The sequence below is a fragment of the Thermobia domestica genome, chromosome 14, assembly GCF_964235325.1.
Source record: "Thermobia domestica chromosome 14, izTheDome1.hap1.1, whole genome shotgun sequence".
In the NCBI taxonomy this organism is placed as follows: Eukaryota; Metazoa; Arthropoda; class Insecta; order Zygentoma; family Lepismatidae; genus Thermobia; species Thermobia domestica.
The window spans coordinates 7,394,560-7,422,192 of NC_137467.1; the positions used below are offsets into that span (position 1 = coordinate 7,394,560).

The following is a 27,633-nucleotide window of genomic DNA, read 5'->3' on the forward strand; positions in this document are numbered from 1 at the left end:
GGTAAATACTGGAAGATCGTCTTCCCTCATTCATTCTGACATAACCACAAAAGACAGTAGGACCAAAACCACGGACAGCTCCTGCAGGATACAAAAATTAAGCGACACAAACAATTCACATAAACATGTCATAAATATATATATATATATATCCAAAAGATTAAATGATCTTCCTTACAATTTTTTTTCTCACACCTAAACCTTTTAGTCTCCAACCTGGTTCACGGGTTGCGCATTTCTCGGCAGAATATACCGTTTACAATGCTGAACAAGTCTTTTTATTTTGACCTGGGGGTTGTCCACCTTCTCCAACCATAAGGTATTCATAGTTGGTTGACCAACTACAAAATAAGGACCCTCCCAAAGTTCAGCAAGTTTAGGGTTGAAATGTTTTTCTAATGATGCCTTCATGAATCTTTTAGTCAAGACTTGATCACCAACTTTAAAGTTAACTGGCAAATGCCTCTTAGAGTAGGTCTTTTCACATCTTTTCCAGGCGTTCTCCAAATTTCTTTTTATGATTTCATATTTCGTATTCTTATCGACTTCTTCGTCTAATATACCCAAATCTACCAGCCACTTGACATCAAGCGGGCTATACATGGTTCTTCCATAGTAGATATCACATGGAGAGAGACCCGTAGTTTCATTAAGACTCACATTGATAGAGAAAGCAATTTTAGATAGTAATTGGGCCCAATTCCTTTGATTCTTATCAATGTATGCCTTCAGAATTCCCTTCAAACTACGTATCGTTCTCTCACAAATGTTCGGAGATGGATTATACGGCGAGGTTTTTATGTCCTGTATCCCTAGGCTATACAGGAAATGAGTAAAGTACTGTGATACGAAATATGTCGCGCAATCATGAACCACCTTAGAGACAAATCCAGTTCTTAAAAATATATCCATTAATTTCTTACAAATAGCTTGACTTGAGAGTTTCCTTAAAGGTTCAAGAAACACAAACTTACTACAGGCGTCTACTACTACTAATACATATTCATACCCCTGACTACTAGGCCATTTCCCGGCAATATCAATAAAAAACGTGTTGTTTGGAGCTTTTACATGTCTCGTATAATAATTTCCCTGAGGCAAGGTGTTCCTATCACGAATCCTTTGACATTTAGAACAAGATCTCACAAACTCATTGATATCTTTAAACATATTCGGCCATGTCATACGTCTAGCAATGGCGGCAGTTGTCTTTCTTACCCCTCTATGAGCACCACTTATCAATTGAGAATGGAAATAGTCTAGTATAGTTGGTACTAAACTTTGTGGAACTACTACTCTATAACCATCCCCAATCTGGCTCTTCGTTTTCTTTAACAAGATACCATCTCTTAAAATATATGAGTCTACACTTTCTTTCTTTTTTAATTTACCTATAATTTCTTGAAGATCTTTATCTGACTGTTGATGTTCTTTTAAAGGTTCGTTTAACAACGGCAATTTCCAAAAATTTACAAAACTCAAGTTGACATTTTTACCATTATCCTTTACAACCTCAGCTGTATTAGGTTCATTAGTATAAAATTCCACATGATTTCCTATTCGCGACAGGAAATCGGCAGCAATGTTAGAGCTCGTCCTAATATGGAGAATTTTAAATTTAAACTGGGAAATTTTCTCCATCAGAGTACCGTACTTCCTTTGCCGTTTATGATTATGTAGTAACCAAGATAAAGCCTTCGAATCTGTGTAAACTACAAAGAAATTATGCAAATAATATTCGAAACGTTCTAACGCCAAAGATAAAGCCTTCGCCTCTAACTCGTACACATTTTTGCTCCAATCTGATGGTGGTATGGCCTTTGAAAACATATGTACCGGCATCAATTCGCCGTCTTTATTATACTGAGACAATATCGCACTGTAGTTTTTCAAGGAAGAATCACAATGAATAACAAAACTTGAATTCATATCCGGGACCTTAAGGATTACCTCGTCACAAAACGCATCTTTAAGTTTTTGAAAAGCATCATCGTGTTCTTTAGTCCATTTAAATGGAACTTTAGCGGAACGCATCTCCTGTAAAGGTGCAATGAGTTCAGCAAAGTTATGTACAAATTTTGAAAAGAATTGGAAAAATGCACATACCCTATTCAAGCCTTTTCTATTCTTGGGTTTCGGTAGATTTTTAATAGTTTCAAGTCGGTCCTCATCTATGGTCATCGTTCCACGTTCAAATTGAAACCCTAGATATTTTATTCTGGTTTGAAACAAAAGAGTTTTGGAAGGTGATACAGTTAACCCAGCTTCCCTGAACCTACTTAGAACTTCCTCAACCAGTTTTTTGTGTGATTCTAAATCAGGCGTAAATATTAACACATCGTCATAAAATATTTCTAAGTTATCCCCAATTAAGCCGTCTAATATTTTTGACATCAAATAACTCAAAACATGAGGTGAAGTTGATAACCCTATTGGCAGACGTCGAAATTGATACATCTTATTTTTTGTTACAAAGGCGGTTACCTGTTTACTATCCTCAGTGAGCAAGCACTGGTAGAAGCTTTTCTTGAGGTCAATCTTTGAAAAGATATGGTTATTTGATATGCTAGAGATAACATTTTCAAGATTGGGTGACGGAAAATTCCGTGTAATTATCTTCTTGTTCACAGAGCCGTAAGCCACGACTAATCTCTTACTGTGGTCCCTATTCTGGACCAAAAAGCATGGACTGGAAAATGGAGAAGCATTAATCTCTTCTACCACCCCCTCTTTTACTAAATCTTGAATAAAATTATCTAATTCTTTTTGTTTATAGTTTGGTACACTATACGGTTGTAACTTAACTGGAGTTTTATCAATTAATTCAATTTGATAATAGAAATCCTTCACACATCCTAAACGATTTGAAATAACATCTGAAAAGGAAGTTACTAAATTATTTACATAATTTTGTAATTCTGGATCTTGAACTAAAAGTTCCGAAGAAACTTTATAATTACCTTCTGAAGGTGCTGCATTCTGCCCAGAATCAGTAACCTGAAGCACCTCATGATCCACATAGGTTTCCAATTCGGCAGCCAACTGTTGTTCTCCAAGCGCCTGCTGTTCTGATCTGCAAGTCTGGTTTTGTAAGGTTCTAGGGAATCGAGCAGCCTCCTCAGCCCCCTTCGAGCATGCGGGAGTGGGATGAACCACGCTATCCCTAGAAGATAAAAAGTTTTTCCGAGGAGTAGACTGTTGCAGGTTAGATGGGGGATTTATAGGAATTATTAACTTCCTAGCTTGGATTTTGTAAAGTCTGTTGGACACATCTATCACTGCTTGATATTTTCGATGGAAACTATTTCCCAATAAGAGATCAAACTCTGTAGATGGAACTATATAAAAGTTTTCAGAAAACTGTTGAAAACCCATCCGAAAATATAAGCGAACTCGTGATTTAACTGTCACTTGTTGATCACCAAGACCTACAACTTGCAAACTAACATCTACTTCTCTGATTTTACACTGTTTTTGCAGATTTCTAAAGAATACTTCACTCACAAAGCAGGACTCGCTCCCTGTATCGAGGATTGTGTTTACTAATTTCCCTTTTATATATGCAGGCACAACCAGAAGATCTCTATTATGTTTATTAGGTTGTGAAGAATTTATATTTTGGAAACCAGATTCATTCACCAATGACCTATGTTCAGAATTTCTACCAAAAGCACTGTTCCTTTTTCGAAAATGTTTGTTAGAACTCGAAGAACTATTCACAATATTTTTCCTAATGGCACCTTTATTACCTTGATATTGTTCATTACCTGATGACGTATTAGTATTCTTACCAGAAACTATTACATTTTGATTTTGTTCAGGATTTCCGTCTAAACATCTACCTTCAATCAAATTTACCGGTTTACTATTAACACTAGGTTGACTAATTACATTACAAATAGCCGTTTTATTTGTTATTCCCTTATGGGGATTTTTATTTACACTACCCATTACTGGTCCGACAGCATTTCTCAGTTTGTAATAATCGCTACTGTACCTATACATATTATCAAAATGTAAAGCTGCGTCCTCAAGCTGTTCAAAAGTCATCGGTACCCCCCTACAGTTGAAAAACTTATGTACCATTGGACTAACCATATTACAAATTAAGTTACAAATCACTGGTTCTTCGAAGTTCATATCCAAAACATGTATTAATGCTAATTTCTCTTCCACAAACTCATACAAGGTTTGATTTTCCCTCATAAAACGGTAAAACTCTAAACGCATAAACTGTATTCTAGCCAAAGGTGAGATGAATTTAATGACAAGTTGTCTACAAATGTCTCCCCAAACTGAACCTGTACCAATCATTGACTGCAAAAGGTAATTAAATTCCCCTTTTGTCCGCGCTAAACTAGCTATTAAAATCACATCACACGGTAAATCTTTACTACGTACTATTTTGTCAAGTTTCAAAATAAATTGGAATGACAATTCTGTATTTGTACCGTCTACCAAAGGTAATTGATTAGTCTCGGCCAATAACAATTTATACACCCCTTCGGTTGCTAATTTATTAAAATCAAAATTCAAATGCTCCGAACGCATATTATGTCTGTGTACATTTCGTCTATCTAAGCCTGGAACAGAGGAAGAACGTATCCGTGGCTTCCCACGATTTGGTTCAACAAAGTTACTATCGAAATTTGACTCAGCATTATGAAAGCAAGGATTTTCAAAAGCTACATAACCTACAAATCCTTCTTCACTACTCGAACTACTACGATCAAAATTATCTATATTTTCATAATTCTACCTATTCTCCATCTTTCCTGTAGCCAGAATTCAAATTTATCCGTAAATTCTTCTCCTTTTACAAACAATAAGCAAATGCGCAACAACTCGTTCCAACTTGTGCTAGGTGCACCTTCAAAAATTTCTTCACACAAATTTATTTTCTTCTCATATATCTCCTGAATATTACTCTGCGTTTTAGTTTTAACATTAAATTCTAATCTAAGCAAGTATATAGCCAAAACAAGTATGACTTGAAGATTGGAAAGTTGTAACGTTGCATGCACACACATACAACCGTGGTCCCGCGATCAATTTGTCCACAGGTAAAAGTCAAACCTTGCCCAATAAACAGACACAATTCCTTCCTTCACCTGCATACAAATCAATCACAAGCACACTAGTCGAGTTAGATTTCCCCGATTCTTGTTTTGGCAATTGCAGAGTAAAAACACTGAAAAATAATATGTTTTTTTTCCTGGTAGCAATCAAGCTTGTTTAAACTAGGAGATACATGTAAACTCGAAAAATTCAACTTGAACAATTTATTATAAACAAAATATATGTATAACAACAACAAGAAATTTCCAAACCCCGTTGAAAAACGATTAAATATTGAAATAACTTCAAAAACTTCCCAACAAATGACAATATGAACGGTTAACATTTAATTTTTCCAAAGTTACGTAAGTATCAAATTCTTTTAACATTAAATTATCAAAAAGAAACGTTATTAATTCCAAAAGATACAATTTTACCCGTATACACATTTACTTTTTTCCATTCACTGAAGTTTACCACCCTTCCGGCACTCAGTGACAATCCGGATCCACGTGAATAATTAATTTTGCTTTTCTTTCCCCAAAACTTACAATATTTCTTGGTTAGGTTAGGAATTAACAGTAATACGTCTACTCGGGTTTTACGCGTTTGTTCCACATGAAAATTCCTACTCAAATATTCTCCCAGTAATTGTTCTTGAGTTGGCATAAATGTGCTATTTGGGATCCGAACCCAGCATGCGCGATCCGAACCAATATATAATATAATGGGATCCAAACCCAAGGATTGGGTTTCCCATGCACTGCTCTGAAAAATAACGCGAGGACGAATAAATTTCGAATCTCCTTCTACAGCCAAAAAGAGGTTAAATAATTCGTCCTCACTTTATTCCCCAGGACAGTACTAAGTACAAACCCAATACTCAATTTTTGTAGAAAAATAGCACTCTACTTACCAAAAAACACAAGAAATTCTTATACATACACTAATATTCAAAATATTCTGAAAACACACTAATTGAAACAAACTTATTCATGTAGTATTAAGCCAACTATCACGTAATTCCATACCATAATGTTCGAAAGGGAATTTCAATGTTATAACATACCGAAAATGAATTTAACTAATTTCCAACAGTTTAAACCTAACCCTTACCCTTTCCAATCTTCAAGTGACCGAATTGCTGGGCAAACCCACTCAGCAGCTACAGCCACTAGTGCTGCCATCTCTTGAGATTCGAGGGAACTCCTCGTGACAAGCACTCATAAGTGAAGTGGAAGGGCATCTATTGAGTAGAAGCCGTATTACTTAACTCCTACCTTTACATCCAAATATACAATTAGAATTCCATCAGAAATCTTTTTTTTTTCTTCGACGGAAACGCTAATATACGTTACAGATACTATATTTTCAGTTAAAATACCGTATATCGTATATAATAGTTTATTAAGTAAATTGAGAAGAACAAAGCAAGTAGATACTAGCCCTTTGTACTCTTAAACAACGAAAGTGTAAGAAGAGATTTGATTCCTTGCTCATGAACATCTTAAAATTCTGTCTGGAAAATTGTGTGATCAGATTATTTAATAAATTTGCAAAACAAATAAATAGAAAGGATAATATTAATCATAGTAATGAATAATGATGCTTGTTTTGCTAAAGTTATATTGAAACTGAGGATTAATGAAAAACTTAATATTTAATTCCACACATGCTATTAAATGTATGTTATTACTCTTAGAAAATGAAAGGCAGTAAATACTACAAGCATATGCTACGACATTTAAAGAAATATTTGCTTTTGCAACTTCTTGAAATATGTTCGTTGCCATTAGGTGCAGTTTTCACTTTCTTGGAACACATCAAAACACAACAGTACTTAGAATCAATCCACACTTCAGTTATACAAAATAAACTTAAAACCTAGAATTATGTTCAATTTACTAAATTTTATTGTATATACACTCGTACATCCATAAACACAACACTTCACTCGTATATTACACTACAAAACAATGGAAAAGGTAGAAGTTGTTTCTTATCACGCTCTTTTTAATCGATATTCCTTACTTTAGAAAGAAGAAAAGACATTTTAGGAACTGTCAATTTTTGTGCAATTAAAGAATAACTTGTGAAATAGGCCCTACTTTTTTGCATAATGTTCTTTCGATTAGCTTCAAAGCGGCTCACTAACATATCGAGCCCTTGTAAGAAGAAATGAAAGTATGCTGAAATTGTGCTCCAATAGGTTATTTTTTGGGGTTATTTTCTGTGGCGATTAAAACGCAATTACTGTAGCTTTCTTTACTCCACGGGAAGACAACCAATACGTATTCACGCAACAGCAAATATTATATGGCAGCATTTTTTCCTATTAATCAGTAACACATACAAAATCGTTACATTTCCAAATGAAACTATATACATTAATTGGTTACTTAAAAAAAGTGCGGGGGCAACTGCCCCCCTTTGCCCCCCCTAATCGCCGCCCATGGTTTGTCTTCATGCGCATCGAAAAGTAGGACTGGTTTAGCTAGCTTGGGGTAAGGTAGGATAGGATAGAACAGAGTGGGGTAGGGAAGAGTAGAATTAAATAGAGTAGGGAACGGTTAGGTAGAGTACGGTAAGGTAAATCTGGACCATTTCTGTGAAAATTAATCAAGTGCCATTTATGCAGATCAAACTCTATTTGTTTGGCACAGCTGGTGAAACCACTCATCACACTGTAAACACGGATTGCAATTTTCGTTGTGCGCGTCATCGTCGTAAAGACCAGTTCAAGAATCACATCGATTCAGTGTTTTGGCGTGCGTCATCGATGCTTTAGAGCAGGAAGGACTAAAACGAACATCAAGCACGATGCCTCAGGTTCTCTTTATTCTCTTGTTCTTTATCATTTCTCACTTGATATTTAGAGCTACATGGACGTCCTGTTAAATAGTGTCTCTCTACTGCTTCTACGGATTTATCTTTCTTCCATTAGTGCTTGGCTATGTGAGGGTCTTATAAAGGAGCCTTGCTTTCTCTGCTGCAGATTTACGTTTCCGCATTCAAGCCGTAAATCGCATTGTTTCTCACTTCAGTGATGGTGCATCCGAGAATTTCACTTATCATGCTGATTATTGAACGAAAAAAATTAAGAAAACTATCACTCAATTTAATAATTTGTTCAGAAACCTGTGGCAATATATTGATAAAATGGATATGAATTGAAAGGCTGGTCCTTTCACTTACTTTCTAGACTAATTCCATCCACAAATTCTTCCAAACATGAAACTATTCATTCGAAAACTAACAGTCCGTTCATTGCTCTTTGCATTACAGCAATAATAACGTAATCTGTTGAATTAGTTCTTTCAACATTTACCAGAGCACTGTTATCGTTTCATGGAATCCATATCAAAGAGCCATTACTCGTTATCTATTACTGTTTTTCCTATAAGGACCATTCTATTAAGCGGGTAGATGGTGGCTCAGTGGTAGAGCTTACTTCTGGTGCGTGGGGTTTTGAGTTAAATCTTTGGGCAACCAAGCTTGTGATGCACAAAATCGTGTCCGTGGGTTTTCTCAAAGTACTCCTGTTTTCCCATACACTCATTCCATTGATTCTTCTATCATCATTCCTTGCCTTGATCATTTGTCTTTCTTAGCGAAGAGGGCATAAACGTGGGACGTTAAGCTGAAAAATGTCATTTCATTTAATAAAGAATAAATATTATATATTACATTGTATGCATTTTTATTTTTATTAATAATGTCAAATAGATGAGGCCTTTCTGCCCTAAATTCTTCCCTATCCCGGAAGACGGAGATGGTATAAGAACTGATGTCTTGAAAGAAGTGCTCGAATCCACGTGGCAGGCAGCGGACGGGGACTGGAAGAAGATGCCAAAGGTAATTGATTATAAGTTATTCATAAACGAGATATGCAAACTTCCCTGTTTTGTTTGTCTATGTTCAAAAATTTATACTATACCAAAGACAATTATGAGCAGTGGGTTGCATAAAGTATCAGTCTTATATTTAATTATCCGTATCCATTATCAGAGCTTGAAGTGTGCCTGTCACTGTTAGGAGTACATGCGTCATCTTTAGAAGAGTGTCACTGTTAAAAGTATGTTTGTCACTTCTAGAAGTAAGTGTGTCACTATTAGAAGTATGTCTGTCACTCTTAGAACTATAAAGATAACCAAGAAAATTCTGTTGCTTTTTCACCCACCACTTTCGAACATCAATATTCCACTTAAGACGTACCTGGAAGATCAAAAATAGTCGCCATCAGCATCGATGACCTTCTGCCAACGTCCTGGAAGGCCATGAATTCCATCGCGGTAGAACTTGGTGGGCCGTGAAACGAAGAAGGTATCAAGTGCATTTTGCACCTCTACTAGAGATTTGAACTGGCGTCTCTAAGGTGACTGTCCAGAGAATGGAACAGGTGATAATCGGACGGTGCAATGTCTGGAGTAGTATGGCAGATGCAATAGTGTTTCCCATCGAAGGCGTAGAATGGTATCCCTCGTTATCCTAGCAACGTGGGGCTTAGCGTTGTCCTGTAACAGGAGGACCCCTTCGCCATTCAGAAGTTCTGGCTGCAGAGTTTTGAATTTTTCTTGCACATGGCTCAACTGCTGACAGTACACAGTTGCATTGATCAGCTGGTAACAGTTCCCGATGCACGATGCCGCGAGCAGTCCACCAGGGGGACCTTTATCTGGTGTAGTGCTGGTTTCGGCTGTTTTGAAACTGGTTTATGGGATGCAAACCAATGATGACGGCGCCGTGGAGCTTCGTACAGGACCCATTTCTCATCACATGTCTCACCCTGTATACAAATGGCCCCTTCCTCAGACGAGACAGCAAAGAAACACAGGTGTCTGCTCGCGTTGCCTTCTGGCCCGGAATAAAATTATGTGGGACCAATCGACCTAACTTGTAATGCTTCCAAAGTTGATGGAGATGCTACCGAATGATTTCTTCACTCACACTGATTTTAGTCCTAGTTCCTCACATGTTTGGCCACTGTTTGCCTTAGTTGTTGCCTGAAGAGCTTCATTTTTAACATGAGTTGGTCTTCGGGTACGTGGTGCGTCTTGGAGTGTTTTGTCACCGTCCTTAAACTTGCTAAACCATCATTGCACTGTCCGCGTAGTCATGACACCCTCACCAATGGCCTGGTATATCTTCTGCCCCGCTGCAGCGGCTTTTGACCCCAGTTTGAACTCGTACAGCATACACGTATTTATGACGCTCTGTGGAGGTCCGATGTTCACTCTGTCTTTACGCCAGTTCACGGTGTAACTGAATAGCCACAACCAAGTAGTATGTTGGATATGCTCACACTAACAACTGACTTTCGCCTTAACTCAACTCGCATTCAATTCACGGTGTGAGGACCAGGGAACACAGACCTTCACAAAAAGCGACAAAACTTTCTTGGTTAGCTTTAGCTTTCTTGTCAGTGTTAGAATTACGTCTTTCACTGTTAACCCCTTCTCTGTGTTCGTCGGAATAATCTGTCTAGAGTACTTGTTGCTCATTCTGTGTTTGATGTAATATTACGTTCTGAGAATTGTGTACGTAGTCGGGCCTGTATTTGTCTGGATAATCCAATTGCTAAAAATATGAATTTTATTTTAATTTTAGGGTAAATGTTTTAATGTTCTGAACTAGTTTAGTTATTCTGTGGTAGATGTCGTAGTAAAAGAAGAAGAAGAAGAAGGACAACTTCATTGAGAATGGTATTCCTGCAAAAATATTTTTGTATGTTTCTGTGGTGGTCGTTTTCGCGATTATTCTGTTACAGTGACAAAAGTAAGAAACAATGGCAAGTGATCACAACCTAGAAGAAGAAGAAGATATTGCTTCTTGTCTGATGATTCTAGAGATAGTGATTCAGATTATTCATTCTCTGATGTGTCATCTTTTGATATAGAAACTTCCGGAAAACCAATAGCCAATTAGTAGTGATGCAATATCCTGGAACAAGCAATCGCACTCCTGTGTGCCCTTATTCATCTCAGCGACCTCGGCACGATGGATTCGACAATAATATCGGCGATTTTAGATTATCCCTTCTTAACCCCATCTGTAGGGGCTCTGCCCGCCCTATTCCGACGCAAGACGACCGTGGACTTAAACAACATTGGGTGTAACCCTATTCACATCAGCGATCTCGAAAGCTATGGATTCGATACTAATATCGGTGATATTCTATTATTTTTACATGTCATCCCTTCTCACTCCCCATCCCTCCCCCTGGGTACAAGGGATGTATTATCCACCTAGATTTCATTTACAGGTTTTAGGTTATCAGTGTACAAAGTTTGAAAATTCTTCCAGGCGGTCCAGAGTTATTCTGAAACATTTCTGTACAAAACTGCAAAGATTTTTTAAAAAAGAAATTAGACAGGTAAGTACAAGTCTTATTCTGAAAATTACACAAGGAAGTGGCTAAAGTATATGAGTCACTCCTAGAAGTAAGTGTGTCACTGTTAGAACTATATGTGTCACTGATAGAAGTGTGTATGTCACTATTAGTAGAAGTCAATCAACAATTGATAGAACCTCGTACTTAATAGGGTATATTTTTTATATACAGCAGGTAAATGAATCAATAATCTATTGCAACAAAAGCAGAACCATCAACCGGATCAGATTGTTACGGAACGCCACGCTTTTAACGCAATAAACGATACATTTTTGTTTATTTTGTCGAAAATTAGTTCTAAGAATTTACCCTCCAGCATGTTATAGTGATACTTTTCAATAACGTATAACCCATGCTGTCAGGCAGGCGGGCGATCACTCCGAGAGAAACTTTCTTATTTTATATATATAAATAAAACCCATCCCAAAGTTTGGAACCCTTAAAAGTAGGAGTATGGCAACCCACCGCCTTCCCCAGAAGTCGGTCCTGGATCCGCCCCTGATGTCGCGATTCCCATGCTTGTTCTTCAGTTCGAAATGAAACGTGTACCTGGTAGAGAACGTCTGTAATACTGCCACGTGGAAATCCGGCAGAAGTTATTTTCTAGTGTTTCAGTTTAGAGTGTTCCATCACACTTGGGACCTTTTTTCATATTATTATTATTATTATTATTATTATTATTATTATTATTATTATTATTATTAGCTTCATAAAGTAAGACCTATAAGTTTATGCTAGTACGTCCGTCACTCCGCACGATAACTCTTCAACGGATTTCTTTGCAATAGATAGCTACAACTATTATCTAAGCCGACGTTGTTAATGGAGCAATTCGTTAACATCCTAATGGGTAACGGAGACTTAGAAACATCCGTTAGTACAACGATAACTGATAAATAAAAGACAACTTATGCATTCTGTTTTTTGTAATAGATAATTAAGGTGATTATCTTGACTCAGGTCGTTAGTAGATCGAATCCGTTTAAATCTTAACGGGTATTGGTGGCTTTAACCATACCTACGCATATCCCATTGTCAACTACTGAAGCAAAGGTACTATAGACGTTACAGGTCTCGCCGTTATATGGTAACAAATCGGGTATTTTATCTAATAAAATATAGATGGAGGAGCAACGCCTAGAAACTGAATAGTATATAATGCATGGATGTTATAAAATAGAGGATTTGCCCATATTTATCTTCATCCTATTAAATCAATGAAGCCAAAAACAACCGAGCATCGCCAGTCTGATTGACTACTCTCGTTTCTTGTATCGTCTGATTGGCTACTTTCGTTTCCGCCATGATTGTTGGCTGAAAACATTGCGATCCTATTGGGCAGAGTGGGCAGAGTAGGGGTGGCGGAACTATGACGTATGGCTTCAAGATTTTGTTGTAAGGGCAGATCCTATATTTTATAAGATCCTTGATATAATCAATGACGAGCAATGCATTTGGCTTTACCCCTATCAATTCCAGGGCCAGGTGATATGCCAGTTCTTGCTTACACTGTGGCTTAAATATACTTTGGATTGTTACCAATAAGCTTACCTATTCCAAAAAGTATGGACTCAATTGATTCGACACTAATAACGCAGAGATAGCGTGGGTCAATTAAAACTTGGCCCGCCACCCACCGTGACTCACTCTGACAACGACCCACCATAATCCACGACCCACTGTGACCAGAGATGGAGTGGGTTAGTTGGTCAGTGGGTCAAGTGGGTCAAGTTTTCTGAGTGGGTCAGTGGGTCGTGGGTCAACAGCATGTGACCCACTGTGACCCACCACCCACCGTGACCCACTGCGACCCACCACCCACCATGGCCCACTGTGACCCACCACCCACCGTGACTCACTGCGACCCACCACCCACCATGACCCACTGTGACCCACCACCCACCGTGACTCACTGCGACCCACCACCCACCATGGCCCACTGACCCACCACCCACCATGACCCACTGCGACCCACCACCCACCGTGACCCACTGCGACCCACCGACTCAGTATGGTCTACCGACCCTCTCTGCTCACCGCATTGTAGACAGTATATTCTGAAGACTGGTAAATTTGTCTCCGTTTGACTTTCAAGACCTTCATTTCCCTTTCTTTTCCATTTGTTTCTGTCTACTTACTTGAGGTGAGTATATCTAACCAAGTGAAAAAAGAACTTCGGACACTTTTGGATATTGATATTTTTAATTGTAATAATAGCAATAGGACTTACACTACAACTTGGCTTTCAAGACCTGTGGGCTTTTAGAGCTAACTACTAGACATAGTTACATTTTTAAATCACTGTAATATATAAATAAATTTACAAAAAAAAAAAAAAATGAATGTAACTATGTGTGCCTGATCATCACGGTCAAATTGCAAAGTCAAATGAAATTACTTTTGGTATATAGTTAGGCCTTAATCCAAATTGGGATGTTATATTCCTTTAATTATAATGCATAATATCCTAAGGAGGTAGTGAGGATCCGAATTTTTGCGAAAAAAAAGAAAATGAGTATCTCGCAAGCCGTTATACTTACGGAGCTGAAATTCAGTGTATTAACTCTTTATTGAGAATAAACAGAATGTGTTCTAGCATTTTTTTAAATTTTCCTTTATGTGGGGGGAGGGGCACTTTCTATATATAGAAAATTGGTAGTGAGTTGGTTTGTAAAAATGATCGAAAATGATCGATATTATTTCAGAAAAAAATCAGAAACAAAAAATACAGTGCTTGGCTTCATATATCCATTGCTTTTCTGCTATACTAATTGCTGAAGCTTATGTTTATTATATGGAGGGCTCACAACACAAGGCAATCAACCCATAAAGTTGTGAGAAAAATAAGCATAAATTTGTACTGTAAGCTTAATTACACGGAAATTTGAAGTTCGGATTGTACGCATAATTGTATGAGAAATTTTACACTTTTTTTCCTTTACGTTGGTCTACTTACTTTGATTTGGAACTTTGAAATTTCATCCTTTTTTCCACTGAAAAGTATTGATAATTCAACAAGGAAATAATTATACTATGATAATTTAATTGAAATTCATCGTAATTTGGCACATGGCAAACAGCAGTGTGGTAATTGAAGTTGAAGAAACAGGGAAATTCCCATTCACCTCTGAACACTTTCCAGGAACCTCGTTCCCTTTCGCTTTCTAGACGGGGTAGGGAACTTGGTAATGGTATCAAACCTTCATGTATAATTACAAAAATTAAATTTATAAACAAATAAGAAATCATCAGTTTATCAGGCTTTAATTGATAATTTATTCAAAAGATTCCCTATCAAAGGCGTGGTAGATGAAGTTTCTGTTCTACATGGGTCGACATTGCCAACTGACATGGTCGATATGGAAAAGATGTTGTATGGTGATAGAGAGATGATACTTCTTGCTGAGTATTTCAAAACTGACCGAGAAAAATCGTTATCAGACTTAAGTCTAACAAGCAGATTGTCGATGAGAAGTTGCAGAAATCGGGTAGAAGTATTATCAATTTCCACGACAGAGTGCGAACGGGGATTTCCCCTTATGAATTTACAGATGACTGATATTAGAAATAGATTAAGTGCTCAAACATTGTATAACTTGTTGCTCATCAATGTTAATGGCCCACCGCTAAACAAGCTCAAAGTAGACGAGCTAGTTATTTCTTGGCTGAAGGATGGACATCATTCCACTACGGATGATTTACCGCCAAAAAGTTACCAACAAGAAATAAATCCGATTTCAGATTTGTTTTAAGGTGGAAAATTACGAGTTACGGAAAATGTATACTTGTATTACTAATGGCTTATTTGTGTTATTCAACTTTGTACCTACTTTTTAGTAACTCTCTTCTTTGCTTTAGGTGAACTATTTTGAATAAATATTCATAATAATCGCAATGATGCATATTTGTAACTTAAAGTTAACGTGGTGTTTTAGTGATTACACAAATTACAATTATGAGCATACTTTATGGAGATGCTCTCACGTAGGGCACCCGAGCACCTTTATACCCTATAAACAACTGATTTTTCAAGTCTTTTGTGAGAAAAATACTGTGAACTGAGAAACCATAACCGTTTCCATATTGTACAGGGGTATTTTCCTGCGAATATAAGTTTCTTGTGGAATGCGTTCAGAAATTAACAATTGCAAGAATACTCTCTTAGTACAAGTATATTTTAGGCACACACTAATTTCCCCCCACCTTGAACTGTTTCAATTTCCTCACTGACAAACACTTTGCCATTGTATATCGTAAAGGTCAGATCCACCGTTATTGTAACAGAGTGGTGCTTGAGCGATTGACTAGAAATTCAAACTCCGATTAGTGACAATTTCACACTCTTGTTTTATTACAAGTGTAAACACTTTAGTCAGTTCAGAAGAGGCCGTGGATCGTGTTCCGAGTGGATGACGATGGATTTTGGTGAGAGCAGGTCAAAGTGGATGAGAGTGGTTCATGGTGGGTGGTGGGTCAGAGTGGGTCACCGTGGTTGGTGGGTCATGGTGGGTGGTGGGTCAGAGTGGGTCATGGTGGGTGGTGGATCAGTGGGTCGTGGGTCACGGTGGGTGGTGGGTCAGTGGGTCGTGGGTCAAGTTTTCATTGACCCACGCCAACTCTGACTGTGACCCACCATGATCCACTCTGATCTACTGTGACCTACTCCAACCCACCACCTACCATGACCTACTCTAACCCACCCCCCACCAAAACTTATGGCCATCTACTCTGACCCATGATCCACGCCCTCCTCTCCACTGACTAAAGAGTTTACACTTGTAATAAAACAAGGCTGTGAAATGTACTGAATTTCAGCTCCTTCAGTTGAACGGCTCATGAGATACTCAATGTTTCGCAAAAATTTGGATCTCGATTCACCCCTTAGGACAAGTATTATAATGAAAGCGATATAATAACATCCCAGTTTGAATTGGGGCCTAACTACACAACAAAAGTCATTTCATTTGGCTTTGATATTTGGCTGTGATGATCAAAAACACACACAGTTACATTCATTGTTTTTACGTAATAAATCACATATTAAGGGTTATAAAAAAAAGTATTTTTTCTGGTGGTCAGCTCCTCTAAAAGCGCACGAGCTGTGTTTGGAAAGGCAAATAGTAAGTCCTATTGCTATTATTACAATTACAAATATCAATATCGAAAGGTGTCTGAAGTTCTTTTTTTACTCACAAATATACTCATCTCAGGGAAGTAAATAGAAACGAATGAAAAAAAAAAAGGAAGAAAAACGGAGGCCTTGAAAGTAAAAAGTAGACAATTCACCAGTGTTGAGAAGATGCTGTCTACCATGCACTGAGCAGAGTGGGTCATGATGGGTCAGAGTGGGTCACAGTCTGTGGTGATTGCAGTGCTTTACGTGCTGCTGATCCACGACACACTGACCCAGTCCATCTCTGTAATATCGGACGTTTTTGATTAGTTTAATATGTCAACCTTTATTACTTCCACCTCTAGGGGGTGATATAATGGGGTGTCTTATCCTCACTGGGGAATAAACTTGTGCTTAAACTTAATTGGAAGTGTCATTGTTGGTTTCGGCGACTTCAAAACTATAGATTCGACACTAATATCGGCGGTTTTCGATTACCTCTTCACAGTCTCCTTAATGTGCTAATGAGTGCTGAATGTAGACTTGAAGGACATCAAGTGTGTCAGTATTCATCTGTTATCCCAAGAACTGTGGGTTCGACACCAATACCTGTCACTTTTATAAATTACTCGCTCCCACTTCCACATAGGTGTGCAAGGACGTATCAATCCACTGTATTTAATTCTAGTTGTAAATAGGATGGGCCAAGTTCGGTTGAGATTACAAAACGCGTTCCAGTTATATGCTAGAAAATAGACACACACATACAGACATACATACATGTAATAACACAAATCTTATGTAAAATGTGGAGTATAATTTCTTTAAATAGAGTTTCACTTTAGTTTCGATTATACATTAAAAAAAAAAAAAAAAAAAACTCAGTGCCACAACAACTTCGCAACACTGCCCTTACGTACCGCCATCGGACCCCTCATACAGGACTTTTTTCTGTAATGTAACAAGGTTTAAAGGGGCATGTTGAAATACAACTAGCTCAAAAATTACTAAAATTACATAAAACCCAACATGCTCCCGGACTTGAAATCTTTGTTTCAACGTATACAATTACATGTTGTAAATAGAATACAATTTACGATTTTTTTCAATTGCTCAAAAGGCAAGATCGAGATTTTAAAAATTGGCCTCTTACATTCTCCTTGTGCACTACGTTCAGTTCAGGGGCGGATCCAGGACCAACTTCTGGGGGAGGGTGGTGGGTTGTCATACTGCTATTTTTAAGGGTTCCAAACTTTCGGATGGGTTTTATTTATATATATAAAATAAGAAAGTTTCCTCTTCTGAGGGGGGCAATTGCCCCGATCGCCCCCCTGGATCCGCCCCTGGTACCACACGTACGAATCCATCCCATATGAACCTTGGTGGTTCTACTAAGTTTCTACGGTGTCGCGGTGGCAAATGATCGTCGTTCAGCAGAACCATCCTACCAACCTTCCAAATAACAACCAGTTAGACCTCTGGTGTGACCTAGACAAATATTCCAATAGCCACCGTTTCCAGAATGCTTCAACCAAACTTTGTACTAATGTCCACCTAAATATCAAACATTTTATCTAGTGTACAATGTTCATCTGGTAAGCTAATAATGCTTTCCGAAACAGAAAATGATGTGGTGTCAATACATGTAAATTATTAGGATTTACCCAACAGTTATTATTATATTGTTTTTTCTCTCTTGCAGCTTCTATTGACTGTTCCGACAGGTTCGAATCCCAGTGGAACAGTGACATCGGAAGAACGACGTAAAGCAGTGTATGAGCTTGCATGTCAATATGATTTTCTCATCATTGAAGACGATCCTTATTACTTCCTGGATTATGAAAAAGTAAGTTAATAATTGTACTCTTCGGGAGAAGTGTCACTTCATGAAAACATTCTTTAAGTTCTAAATTTTTCATGTATTCTTTCTTCTTGGTCTGAAATAACAATTGTCTACTGCAGCAATGGCTCAATGGCGGCTCGCGAACAAAAATTAATTTGTTCCTTTTCTGTAAGTCCATACGTAACAGGAAAGATGCAGTTTTTAACCGACTTTTTCCCAATATTCTATTCACATTCGGTTAGGTTAGGTTAATACAGTGCTCCCAGCTGTTCTATTTTCCTATTTTTTCCTATATTTTGGAAATTTGTGTATATTTGTCCTATACTTTAGTCTTGTCCTTTATTTCCTATATTTTTCAGTGATTGAGTTATTAAAAATACAGGCCAAAGGCTAAATTGCTACAGATTAGCAATATGCTAAATCGTCGGCCCAATACCGAAACCGCGAATGTGCAAATTTTGCTATTTTCACCTAAGTGCAGTTTCATGTTATTTGGGGCACACAGATTCCAATACCAAAGCCCCATTTGTCAAATATGAGTATAGTAGAAGTTATCATCAACTCCTAAAACATGTGCCTAAGTCTATTTATTGATTTTTCGGTTAAGTTGAATATTAAAATGCTTATAATTCAAACTCAGATTTAGCACAGTCGCGGTTTTGGCGTTGGATCGATGAAATATGTCTTAGCATTCTTTTTTCTGAGAGACTAGTCACTAATCCTCAGTATTATTATTATTATTATTATTATTATTATTATTATTATTATTATTATTATTATTATTATTATTATTATTATTATTATTATTATTATTATTATTATTTGCGTTTTCCAATCCTCCCATGTCTACTCTTTGTTACTTTGATTCCTATGTGCTTATTCTTCCCCAATAAAGCTTTGCTTAGCTGAGGAACCTTGCCATACTCCAATTTCTTATAACACAAGCTTGTTAGTATTTTCTTTCAGCAGTGTGTGTGCAACAGTATTGGCTAGGCATTGAGAAAACCTCCCAATATTGCTGTACATAATATGCAGTGTTTCCACCAGGGATGCAAATAAGCAACAAAATTTTACTAGTCCAAGAAAAAAATCCACTAGCCTACATCCCACAACAAAAATCATTTACTTACATTCGGTATGGTACTAAATACTCGCCCGCACCGATGAACCACTCGCCCCGTGCGAGTAGGCGAAACCAGTATTTGCATCCCTGGTTTCCACGCATTTTGGAAAGCTTGGAAATAAAAGTGTTGTGAAAACGCCCTGGAAAAGTCATGGAAAGCAGAAAATGGTGAAAATCTTGGAAATGTCGTGGAAATTATTTATGAAGTGGAAATGTCCTGAAATTTATGTTGTGTAACAGTTGCTAGAAGTGTATATATAATTTACAGAGTTATGATGAATGAAATGGTGTTACATTATTTATTTCAGAAGGAAATAGTTTGATCAAATAATTCAATGTTTAACTAGATTCAAGTATTTTGTTACAGAGAAATAAGTTATCAGTCTTATTTTTTATTATAAAGATATGAAGTAATGAAAAATAATGTCAAAGTTTATCTGTAAATAAAAGAACTAGCAGGATAGGAGAAAGGTAGAGAAATAGTTAATATTTTTGAATGCATTAATTAAATTTACGTATTCAAAATTATATATGAATAACGGCATGTTAAAAGTGTTAAATGCCATGGTAATCCTATAAATAAGAGTTAACTATTTCTTTATCTTCTAAGGTAGTGCGAATATGTTCTGAATTCTAAAAATATTGGACCTGCATTTTTTAAAAGTGTTTTTACTATTTTCAATAACAAATTTAAGGGTGGCCTTTTCCATTGGGGTGAAGGGTGGCCTTTTCTTACAATACATTTATATTTTTTCTTTGCTTGAGAGCATATTATTCTATTGTATAAATCAAACTGCCCTATTTTATAAACCAAACCGTCCTATATTTTTCAAAAGTCCTGCCTGTTAATAACATTTAATTCAGACAGTATTGCCAAGCGAACGTTAGCGAGTGAAGGCGGGTTAGAGCCCCGCAGGGCACGTTGTTTTCTGTCTTCATTAGTGTTGGCCCCCCATTACTAAACAATTTCCTTACAATCATCTAACAACTGATGTAGACATTGTTTCAAGGTACCCGGCGTTTAACAGAGTAATTAAAGGCGTTTTGGCTAAATACGAGGGTCACTACGAAAGTTTTGAGATGTGAAATAACTTACATACTTAAAATCAATTTAACACTTACATTTTCTCAAAGTATTCGCCATTACACTGTACACACTTTTGCATCCTCTAAAACCTCTTTTGGAAGCAGTGTTGCCAGTCTTTTTCTTCAAGTGTTGAAAGTTCATTCTCGTAAGCCACTACAGCTTCTTCAGGGCTGTAAAATCTCTTCCCACGCATGCGATCTTTGATCCTGGGGAACAGAAAAAATCACACAGGGCCAGATCAGGGCTATACGCAGATGAGTCATAAGTTTGACCTCCGTACATTCTAAAAACTGAATTGTGATGTTGGCCATGTGTGCGGACGCGTTGTCATGATGAAGCAGGATCCCAAGCAATCCAGTTCTTGCACGCCGTTCCTAAAGGTTCTGGAACACTTTTGTTAGGCAAAGAGTGGTGTGCCACTGAGCAGTAACAGTCCTTTGTTCTTCAAGTGGAACAGTTGCAACATGGCCAGATTTGGAGAAGAAAGTTGCGACCATCTTCCCCATACTTCGCGGTCGCTTCACTTTCGTGGGTGGATTTTCGTCTGGAAAGATCCAAACTGTAGACTGGCGTTTATTTTCAGGGTCAAATTGATAGATCCAAGTCTCATCGCTAGTAACAATGTCAGAGATGCGTCGAGAATTGCCTCCATCAAATCTTGCAAGCATTTCTTCACATCATTCCACACGCATGCGCTTCTGCTGTTCAGTCAAAGTGTGAGGCACCCAACGAGATGAAACCTTCCTGAGCCGAAGATGATCATGAAGAATTTTTGTTACTGCTGGCGATCCAATGTTCACTGTAGATTCAATGTCCTTGAAAGTTGTTCGAAGATTTTCTCGAATCATTTGTTCCACAGCGGCAATGTTTTCATCTAACACAGCTGTTGCCGGACGTCCAGCTCTCTCTTCATCTTTAAGCGATGTCTGGCCTCTTCTGAATTCACCAAACCACCGAAAAATTGTAGAACGGGAAGGGGCAAGGTCCCCAAATGCCCCCTGCAAACGGTCAAGGCTTTGTGTCTCGTTCAAACCACTTTTGAAATCGTAAAGGATCATTGCCCGAAACTGTTCCCTTTCGAGCTCCATTCTAGACAGCCGAATACTGCTCACATCAATAAACAAGTGAAGGCGATACGGCTACGCCGATAAGCGAGGCGAGTTGAAACTTGCTTCGCTTCTTCGCTCTGGATACCACTAACGAACGCAATTGTTGGAATTCAAATACTGTGCCACAACAATGCGTATCTCAAAACTTTCGTAGTGACCTCGTAATGTTACTTTTGTACTCTTTGTTGACTGGTGTTGTTAATCTTGTTGACATTTTTCCTGTTTGTTAACTTTTCCCTGTGTAAAATGGCAAAATTATGCTGCATCTGGGAACTTGTCAGTAAATAAATAAATAAATAAATAAAAGTAATTCTACTTCCATGCTAATTGACAAATTCAGTAACAAAGAATAGTTTTTTGAAAAAAACACAAAAATTGAAGGGTACAATGAAAAAAGTGACTCACTGCAATTTTTACGAAAAAGCCGATATGAGCATCACCTGTTGGTGCTAGTTTGTACTTCTAAATGCACTACGAATACTATGAAAAAACTGACTCGTTGAGTTAAGTTGATTTTGAGTTTACAGGGTGACTATCGGTCACGAAAGTCACGAAATCAGAAAATGGTCATGAAAGTCAAGAAAAAGTCACGAAATTTAGTTTTTGGGTCACGATTTTTTCTTATCTGCACAAATATAAGTATAGAATAGAAAATTTTGTTTTATAAAACGTCAAAATTCACCACCAAAAATATGTATGATCGGCTTTAAACGCTACCAAGCAAAGCACGCTTCTATCGCAAAAATGAAAATACGGCCTACTTCGCACCCAAATTTTCTCTTGAAAATGTTGTGAAATTTTATTGTTTGATAAAGAGAAGGTCATGAAAAGGTCACGAAATTTCATTTTGAAATTATAGTAGACATCCTGGTTTAACCTCCATTTCAGCAGCGAGGCTATATGAGACGTGACCTACTGATTAACGTGGAATCCCAACCACATGAGCTAAAAGTGACTCATTGCAGAGAAACTTACACAAGAAAAACAGCTATACAAGGAAAGAAGGCGCCCATCAACACTATAAATTGCTTCTTCTGAAAGAAATGTAAAATGTCGATCAGTCACTTCTATTCATGTACCGTTCAATTGAAATGAAAGAATAATGAAAGTGGTCCGAAACTGCATGATGAAATGCAGTGCCGTGTCGTGGAGGGAAGGGAGAGGGATGCGACGGCCCCGGGCGCCGAAGTAAGGGGCGCAAAATTCGGGAAGAAAAAGAAAAGAAAAGCAGGAAAGAAAAAAGAGACAGGAAAAATTACTTGGAATATTTTAGATCAATAGCAGGAACGGTTGTCAGGTTTAGCCATACACTCCATCGAAAAGCAAAGAGTGTTGTTACTGAACTTTGACCAGTTAATCAATAACTTCGCGTCGAAGAGAGCCAGGAGGATCAGTTTATATGTATGTAATTTTGAGCCAAATGCATTAGCAATGGACTTATTTGTGGTCTCACAGAGAGGTATTAATGTAACTAGTTTTGTCAACATATCAGTACAAACTAATATGTACTTAAATCCTGCTACTTATGTTAGGAAAATGCATGTACACATATATAAAATGGAAGGAAAAAAGTAATTAGAAGTGCTCAAAATCAAGGAAAAGCAGGGTTTATTTTTGAAAATTTTCTTACTTTTCGCGGCAACCATAGTGGTGCTTCGCGGCTCGTCTGTCGACCTCACTCATATGTAAGGGGACGCCGTCGTACTCTCCAGTGGCGTAACTAAAAGGTTTGGGGGTCTGCCCGCAGACAGTGTGGAGTGGGGCCCCTTCTCTACGTTCCACTTCACGATTTGGGGCAGAGGCGGATCCAGGATGGACTTTTGAGGGGGAGGCGGTGGGTTGTAATACTGCTACTTAGAGCTACTTTTAAGAGCTCCAACCTCTGGGATGGATTTTATTTATATATAAAATAATAATACAAAGAACTTTCCTCTTCCGGGAGGGCGATCGCCCCGATCTTTCCCCTGGATCCGCCACTGATTTGGGGGTCCCTTGATGGCTTGAGGTCCCTCGCAATGCGGGGTCTGCGGGGCCCTTATTTATGCCCCTGGTACTCTCGCACCGGGCAATTATTTTTTACGGCATGACTCTGTTGGAATGTAAGAAAAACTTCACATTGAAACGTAATTCAAAATGAAAAGGCTATTCTGAAAGAAACCTGAGCCTAACTGTTTTCACTGAACCTGACGAATGCTAAGCAGCAATAGTAAAAAAACTTATTACGGACCAGAAATTACTTTTGGGGTATCGCTGGCAAGAGGATGTGATAAAAGAGAGTTCATTGTATGAAATATGTTGAGATAGCCTGCTCTAGAGCATGTTTGAAGCATAAACATCGTCTGAAAATTTTTCTTTTCTATTTTCTCGCAGCGCTTGTTGAAGAGTTATTTGTCGATGGACACTGAGGGAAGAGTGTTACGAGTCGATATTTTCTCGAAAATCTTGTGCTCAGGGTTTCGACTAGGGAGCGTCGTTGGTCCAAGATTTCTCATAAATAAACTGGAAGAACATTTACAAGTGTCGCCAGGTCATGCAGCTTCTTTACCCCAAGTAAGTGTGATATTATAATTGTACAACAATTACTTCTTGTATCATATATCAAGATTTGGTAACTTGTACCTCGCAGATTCCATAATGCTTACAGGAAACTATTTGTAGCCTATTACTGATTAATATTTTCGTGCAATTTTACGAGATATCATCAAGTTCAAATTTTTTAGAAAATTTTCTTGATTTTAAAAGTATTCTACTATATACTATGGTATTATTTTCTTGGCTAATGCCCAAATAATTACATACAGATTGATAACATCTCTGCAAGTTGAAATACCATAAAATTATTATTCCTGAGAAAAACATACAATGAACTGTTCTACGTTGTTACTTAAAGGAACAATTGCGTATACAGGGTGTTTCAAAACAATACTGACAAGGTTTGGGAAGTGATTCCTGACGTCAAGATAAAACAAAAAGTACAGACAGAAACATCCCAGCTTTCGGTTAAATGTAGTCTACCAGACCTTTTTCAAAATAAATAAATAATACGTTTTTTTTATTTTTTAGAAGTGTACTGTTAAAAAATTATTTCTTGAATTCGAGAAAGCATTTCTTATTTGTGTACCGAAAACATCGTTTCTTAGAAACGAGAGTTTTGTCATGGTTTGATATTTCATGGCCCATTATAAATTATTCGTTTTATAATAATATGTCATTAATCAAACACTGGTTATATTTGTGTTATTAGACGCTGCGCTGTCTCAGTGGTACAGCGTTCACCTTTAGTGCATGAGGTCCTTCGATCGACTCTAGTGAACCTTGTGGTGGACAAACACTGTGTGCGTAAGTTTTCTCGGGGTTCTCACGTTTCCTCCCTAATTCATTTCTCATCACCGTCTCCTTTAGCCTAGCCGGTATAACCAAGGGGCATAATTGGGTACACAAATGCTTCCTTTCGGAGTTATAAGCTGCCGGAAACATAAAAAATGAACTTTAAAGACCCATAGCTGCCGTACCGTAGTAAGGTCAAGACTTCACTTAGGAACTAGTATGTGAACTATCCAAAAATACGTTTCAGAATCCTAAGGTACTCACGGATCAATTTTTATGGAGGGAGTTTGACTTCTGGCATATAAGTTGAAGTACTCACCAACTACCTCTATAAAAATTGTTGTGGAAGTACAGCAGGATTCTGAAACTTGGATATTTAGATAGGACACATACTAGTTCCTAAGTGAAATCTTGATCCGACTACGTAGGTCCCATAGTTTTGAAGCTATGGACCTTTAATTTTTTTTCATGTTTTTGGCAGCCTATAACTCCGAAAGGGAACATTTGTGGACCCAGGTTGGTCTATACTTTTTGTCTTATCTTGGTGTCAGGAATCATCTCCCAAACGTTGTCAGTGTTGTTTTGAAACACCCTGTATATTGGTTCAGGGCAGATGAAGCGGCTGGAGTCTGCGAGAAACACCGACAATGACTATTAAACCCAGTGAACTAAACCATGTTGATAATTAAGTACAATTTTTTTTTAAAGATAAACAAGTCATTTGTTTTCTTGTTGTTGTAGGTAATTGTGGCAGAGGTTCTGTCAAAATGGGGACTAGAAGGTTTCCTTCTTCACACGGACCATGTAAGGAGCTTTTACCGAAATAAGTTAAAAATGGCTGTGAAAGCTGTACAAAAGCATTTAAAAGGTATTTTTTTATCATTTATGTTTTTTATGCTTCCGCATTTGTTTAAAATAATAATAATAATAATAAAACAGCCGTGTAATGAATAAATTTTATTACTTTGTATGATTATTTTCTACTTACAATATAAGATTTTCATTTATTTCTTGTCTTTCTATTCTTGAAATTCATGGAGATGGTATTACACGAGATGTCATGATTTCAGAACTGTATATATGCTCAAAAAACTAAAGCTGTACTAAATAATAAGAAAGGACGTAACAAAATTAGAAAAATAAAAACGGTAGTAACAACAAAAATTATTTGAAATGAAATCTTTAAATTTTATGCCGGCTAGGCTATAGGAGAAGATGATGATGAGAAATGAATGAAATGGTGCAATGAAGAAAGTGAGGAGAAACGGGACAACCCCGAGAAAACTCACGCACATGGTGTTTGTCTACCACAAGGTTTACTTGGCGCGAGCTGGGATCGAACTAAGGACCACATGCAACTAGAGATGCAAGGGCTCGGAAAAAAACCGGCTTTTTTGGAAAAAAACCCGGTTTTTTCTGCTTTGCTTTTTTGCTTCGGAAATTTTGGGCTTTTTCAAAATACTGCTTTAAATTGATAAAACAGACTTTGTATCGCTTCTCTATAACACAAAAAATCATTTAATTAGTGGTTGATGCTGATAATAATATAAAACATCGAAAATAAACTATGAATTTCGAAAAAATATTTCAAACAATTTTTCTTCAACATATTTACATTATGAATTCCACAGGATTAACCAATGTATATAATAAGAATTTTTTAACCTCCTATATACAAAAGTAAGCAGAGTTGGCAAGAACCGTGGTTGTTTTTGAAAATGCCAAAAACCCGTTTTTTGGGGGATGTTTAAACCAGGCTTTTTTGGTTTAAACATAGATTTTTTGCTTTATGTATTTATATTACATATTCACAGAAATAGCCTAAGTTTGTTTCGCCTTGATGTTATTATGCAACAGCGGAGTTATGCCGGAAGAACTCCCATAAGCTTAAAGAAGTGCGGTCAGTAAATTTCTTAAAGTTGAGAATCTCCCGCCCTAGCCATTGGGAAAATCCTGTTATTGCTTTGCATGTAAAATTTAAAGGTCAACATACCATAATCAGTACGCTAAAACTGAGGTATTAAATTACAAATTTAGTACCGGTACGTAGATATCATTGAAAGTCCAATCCAAGCTAATGTTGGAAGCTACGTAGGCAAACGATAAATTTTGCCAATTTCTATCAATATATTTAAGCAATATTGGCTTCTTTATAAAACAACACGCATTTAGGCATGTAGAAATATACAATTTGGTTTGTTTCGTATATTTAGGCTTAACATCCTTACGAAATACCGAGGTTATCAAGGAGAAGACTTTCGCTTAAACTGACATCCGAACCGCTACTTGGGTTACGCATGAAAGAAGGATTGTGGTTCGACCGAGAATTGAACATGGGACACCTTGATTAAAAGGTGAAAGGGAAATAAAACTATTGCAGGTGGTTTGATACCTGGAAACGTTACCATGAAGTTCACACGATTCGCATTTTTCATTCTTTTTATTTTTGTGGTTTAAACCAGTTATTAAAAAAAAAAGTTGGTGTAAATCAGCCAACCCTAAAAGTAAACACTTCTTTTTAAAGAATACACAAATAACTAGCAAAATAGTATGTAGTATTTTTACTTCAAAATATTCCATAC

General features: G+C 37.3%; 1 protein-coding gene across 1 annotated transcript in view; it reads left to right on the forward strand.

Moving 5' to 3' along the window:
- Window positions 1–27,633, forward strand: part of LOC145669495 (kynurenine/alpha-aminoadipate aminotransferase, mitochondrial-like) — a 56,624-nt gene that overhangs the window by 21,134 nt on the left and 7,857 nt on the right. The window contains exons 5-8 of the mRNA XM_081737675.1: window positions 8,785–8,913; window positions 18,265–18,408; window positions 24,095–24,274; window positions 25,793–25,919. Of these exons, the coding sequence (XP_081593801.1) occupies window positions 8,785–8,913; window positions 18,265–18,408; window positions 24,095–24,274; window positions 25,793–25,919 (580 nt within the window). The remainder of the gene's footprint in view (window positions 1–8,784; window positions 8,914–18,264; window positions 18,409–24,094; window positions 24,275–25,792; window positions 25,920–27,633) is intronic.